The 5,011-nt window shown below is 35.7% G+C and overlaps 2 protein-coding genes across 2 annotated transcripts in view; one reads left to right on the forward strand and one right to left on the reverse strand.

The window, feature by feature from the left end:
• Positions 1-2,568, reverse strand: part of HELRODRAFT_182971 (hypothetical protein) — a gene marked incomplete at both ends in the record, with an annotated part of 5,721 nt that extends 3,153 nt beyond the window's left edge. The window contains 4 exons of the mRNA XM_009033690.1: positions 1,149-1,288; positions 1,707-1,785; positions 2,125-2,283; positions 2,478-2,568. Of these exons, the coding sequence (XP_009031938.1) occupies positions 1,149-1,288; positions 1,707-1,785; positions 2,125-2,283; positions 2,478-2,568 (469 nt within the window). The remainder of the gene's footprint in view (positions 1-1,148; positions 1,289-1,706; positions 1,786-2,124; positions 2,284-2,477) is intronic.
• Positions 2,569-4,050: 1,482 nt separating this feature from the next.
• Positions 4,051-5,011, forward strand: part of HELRODRAFT_182972 (hypothetical protein) — a gene marked incomplete at both ends in the record, with an annotated part of 5,646 nt that continues 4,685 nt past the window's right edge. Inside the window, one exon of the mRNA XM_009033691.1 lies at positions 4,051-4,840. Coding sequence (XP_009031939.1) covers positions 4,051-4,840 — 790 coding nt within the window. The remainder of the gene's footprint in view (positions 4,841-5,011) is intronic.

Here is a 5,011-nt window from a genome sequence, read left to right on the forward strand (position 1 = left end):
GGTTGGTTGGTTGGTTGGTTGGTTGGATGGTTGGTTGGTTGGTTGGATGGTTGGTTGGTTGGTTGGTTGGTTGGTTGGTTGGTTGGATGGTTGGTTGGTTGGTTGGCTGGTTGGTTGGTTGGCTGGTTGGTTTGCTGGATGGTTGGTTGGTTGATTGATTGGTTGGTTGGTTGGTTTGTTGGATGGTTGGTTGGTTGGTTGAATGATTTGTTAATTAACTGTAATAGCATAATAGATCATTATCATTCTTCGCCATCAGCATCATCATCATCATTATCATCACCTTCTTCTTCATTTTTTGTTTATTTTTCAAGTCGCTTTCCGTTAAAACACTTACGGAAAATTTAATGTTTGAAGATGACAAGTGAACGAACGAACGAACGAACGAATGAATGAATGAATGAATGAACGAACGAATAAACGAACAAATGAATGAATGAACAAATTAATTTATTAAAAAGAATTAATACGCAAACTAAATGAATAAAAGAAAAAAAAATGGATGAACGAATGAATGAATGAAAGAAAAAGATGAATGAATGAACAAATGAATGAATGAAAAAAAAAGGAAATAAAACAAATGGATGAATAAAATAAATGGAAGAATGAGTAAAACCAACTAATGAATGAATGAATGAATGAATGAATGAATGAATGAATGAATGAATGAATGAATGAATGAATGAATGAATGAATGAATGAATGAATGAATGAATGAATGAATGAATGAATGAATGAATGAATGAATGAATGAATGAATGAATGAATGAATAAAATAAATTGAACGTGACAAAAGATAAACCGGACATCAAACCGCGCCATTATTCATTCTAGTTTAATCTTCATATGGGCACCTTTCTTTCATTCGTTACATTCGCTCCATTCACTTGTTCTTTCAGTTGTTCAATCTTTTCTTTTTTTACTTTGTACATTCATTTATCCATCTGTCCATTTATTCATCCATCCATCCATCCATCCATGCATTTAAACAATTATCAATTCATCCATCCAAACAATCATCCATTTATCCATCCATTCATTTATCTATCCATTCATTCATTCATTCATTTATCCAATCATTCATTCGCCCACTCATTCATTCACCCACTCATTCATCCGTCCACCAATCAGAATAGCGGGATACGAACCGACCTTTGAACTCCTGCAGCGAATCTTCTGGCCACTAAACCACCTCACCCAACTTCTCACCGTCTGGGCACTGGTTCTCGTCGGAGCCAACAGGTTATTATTGCTGTTGTTGTTGTTGTTGATGCTGTTGTTGTTGCTGCTGTTGTTGTTGATGTTGTTGTTGTTATTGTTAATGTTGTTGTTAGTAGTAGCAGTTGTAGTAGAAGTAGTAACTGTTCTAAAATTCTTGACATTTGAAACATTTAAAATTCTAAACATTTGAAATATCGCCGATCGGCTTATATAACCCTAACAACTTTCATCAACTAATTTTTTTTATTTTTGTTTTGTTTTGTCTTGTTTTTTTTTTTGTCCTTTTGTTTTTGCTGTTTGGTCTTTGTTCCTTGGTTTTTGAAATCAATGAAAGCGATGAAAAGAGTACTTGAAGCAGTTAAAGATACTAGGACGCAACAACCGGCAGTTCGACGCTTAAATATCAGATCTAAGTAAACAAATAAGAGAAAAATATCGTTAGAAAAAAACGGTGAAAATAAAAAGATAAATACCACATCACATACCAACTGAAGCATAAATTCTGGGCGACAAGCCAAAATATATTCCAACAAACTAATGATGTGCAGCCTTCACTGGATTCTTCTGCTGAGACGCAGTTGTAGCATCATCGAAATGTAATTTGAACCAATTAGCAGTTGTAGTATCATCGAAATGTAATTTGAAACAATTTATTAATGTTGTCAAAAATTTGTCTTCTGTATCTCAATCGATCGCGAGTGGCTGTCAAAAAATTGTTATTGATGTTTCTGTTTGGTAAATAAAAACACGTAAATTTTTCTGGATGTTGTTTAGAGATAGTAAAATGATATAGAAGTCTTTAGGAGTGGCGTTTTTGTTCGTCTTCTATAGGATCTTTCTCAATGAGTTCTTCATTGTCCAAAAAGTTACGTCGTGTTTCTTAAAATGTTTGAATTTTATTACTTCTCGTACGAAGCCTGGCATTGGTGTCACGTGTCTGGCGAAGGTCGTCGAGACATTCCAAATCGATCCAAAGTCGTACACCAAGAGTGCACTGATTGGCTTTTCTTTCTTCTTTCACGTAAATGTACTGGATAACTTCGTCTGGAACTTTCCAAGTAACTGTTAAGTGCTTTTTTTTGCTACTTAGGCTAGTTATAACTTCTCATTGCTCAAAATTTTTCTTCAGTTTTTCGCAATTCTGGTAATCGACGTTGCGATATGAAGAAGGAGAAAAAATTCTGTTAGCGCAGGCTTTGATTGCCCTTTTTTCTAATTTTTTGTAGTCTTATTTTTCTGCTGTTTGGTCGTAAAACTAATTGCAAGGCGATCTTCATTTGTGACTTCTTCATTCGGTCTGCCAAATCCGCCAATCTGCTGGTGAGTTTCACTCGAAATCTTTTTCATTTCGCAAGCGTTGTAAAATTCTTTATCTGCCTTCGCTTTGTAATATTTACAAAAAGACCAGTTTCATTAAATTTAATATTTTACTGTAAATTCCAAACTTTTTTTTACAGATTTTTTCTTTGTCTCGGTAATCTAAAAAAACTTTCTTCCAATTTCATTTCTGCCTTGACTGCGTTATTCATGGGGCGTTGCATGAAATTTGAAAAATTATTTTTGGCTTGGAAGGCAAAGGGCTCGGTAAGGTGACCACATTTGACCTCATGAGCAGGCATATAAAGTGATTTACAGTCATCGGTGGAGACAGAAATAGGAAGTGGGGTCCTTCATGGCTTAGTACTACACCCTTTTCACTTCATGTTATATACTTTAAGTATAGCCAATAAAATGAAACAGGTGGTTTGTCGTGTATACTCGTACACTGGTGACATCCAGGTTACAACCAGGGCTGATGTTGGGTTGGTGTCAGAAAAAGTCATGCACCTGAAAAACTGGTTAGGTAGAAATTAAATGGAGATAAAACGCAAATTACGCCGGTTGGAACTAACTCAACAGCAGCTTTCAAAGATTGACGTAATAAGGGGGTGTTAAAAATAGGTCGCTGATTGTGCCAGTATCGGGAATGATTTTTGGTTGGACAGGGTTGGACATTACTTTCAAGGTTCTGTTAACGATGCGAAGATATTGCAAAGGTGCAGTCCAACCGCTAAACTTTATAGGATAACATCATTTGTGCAGGATAACATCATCTGTGGAGGGAAGGAGGATTTTGGGATCTGTCCAGACCCTGTACTACGGCTGTACCTAAAAGCAGAATCTGTTCACATCCTATTTTCAGGTACCACGGCTGAAACTGTCGATGGTCTCAAAAAGTATTCCAGCGTATGGCCTAATGATGTGGAATAGTTTGCCAAAAAAGTTAAAAAGAGATAAATTGAAAAGGCAGTTTTCAGAAAAAAACTCGAAGCAATTTTGTGGTAATAAGCCTACACGAGGACATGAATGAGCGCGTTTAAACTCTACTTGACAGAAATAACAAATAATTTGGTCATCAACATTTCCCTCTCATATTACCGTGTTATTGAAAAAATCTCTAAAAAAAGTTTTGAATTCGACGGTTGTACATTCTGTTAAATTATTATTATTATTATTATTACTGTTATTATTATTATTATTACTGTTATTATTATTATTTTTATTGCTACTAATTTTTTAAATATTATCATCCTAATAAGATATTTGGCTGTTTGTAAACCACTCCATACAAGACGTCTGTGCACCAAGAGGAATGTTAGGAGGCAGGTTGGTTGGTTGGTTGGTTGGTTGGTTGGATGGCTGGTTAGTTGGTTGGTTGGTTAGTTGGTTAGATGGTTGTTTGGTTGATAATTTAGTTTGTTAGTTAACTGGTTATCTTGTTGGTTGGTTGGCTACGTTTAATAATTTGATATGCCGCAACCATAAAACATCACCACGCAGATTGTTGTGATGACATTGCTCTTGGTCGTCTATAACATTCCTCGAATATTCGAATTTGATAACAACAACAACAACTATAATTCCGGCATCATTAACAACAACAACAACAACAACACCCCCAACAACAACATCAGCAACAGCATCAACATCAAATACAACAATAACATCAATAACAACAACTACATTTTACACGGAAACAACAACACGAATTTTGCATCCATCTCAATTGGCCTGGTCTCGAATCAAATGTACAACAATATTAACATCAACAACAACGGCAACAACAACACAATCAACAACAACAACAACTCTACTCTATCGACAACAACAAAACTATCAACACCCTCAATAGACCAAAACAGCATCACAAACTCCCACCCCATCTCCTCCAGCCTGGCTTCAATCCTTTGGTTCAACAACAACAACAATAACAACAGCAACAACAACAGCAACAACAGCAACAACAACAACAACAACCGCAATCCTTTCCCCATGCCCACATCAACATCGCTAACCACCACAGCCACAAACAGCCACTACCACCAACGAAACGCCACCACAAACTTCTACTCCATCTCGTCGGGTCTGGCTTCAAATCCTCTCTACAACCTACTCTATGAAAATATTGCTTACTGCCTGGTAGCCTTCCTCCTACCTCTGGCCATCCTCACCTTCTTCAACCTCAAACTTATCTTAGCCCTTAAGAATGCCGAAAAGTTTAGGCCGAAGTATCCCAGATCTTTAAATAGGTCATTTCAGGGTGGTAGCAGTGGTGGTGGTGGTGGTGGTGGTGGTAGTGGTAAAAATAACAATAATACTAATAATACTTATAATAATAATAATAATAACAATAATAATAACAATAACAACAACAATAATAATAATAATAATAATAACTATAATATTAATAATAATAATGATGATAATAATAATAACAATAATAATGATAATGATAATGATAATAGTGGGT

The sequence above is a fragment of the Helobdella robusta genome (genome assembly GCF_000326865.2).
Source record: "Helobdella robusta unplaced genomic scaffold HELROscaffold_96, whole genome shotgun sequence".
In the NCBI taxonomy this organism is placed as follows: domain Eukaryota; kingdom Metazoa; phylum Annelida; class Clitellata; order Rhynchobdellida; family Glossiphoniidae; genus Helobdella; species Helobdella robusta.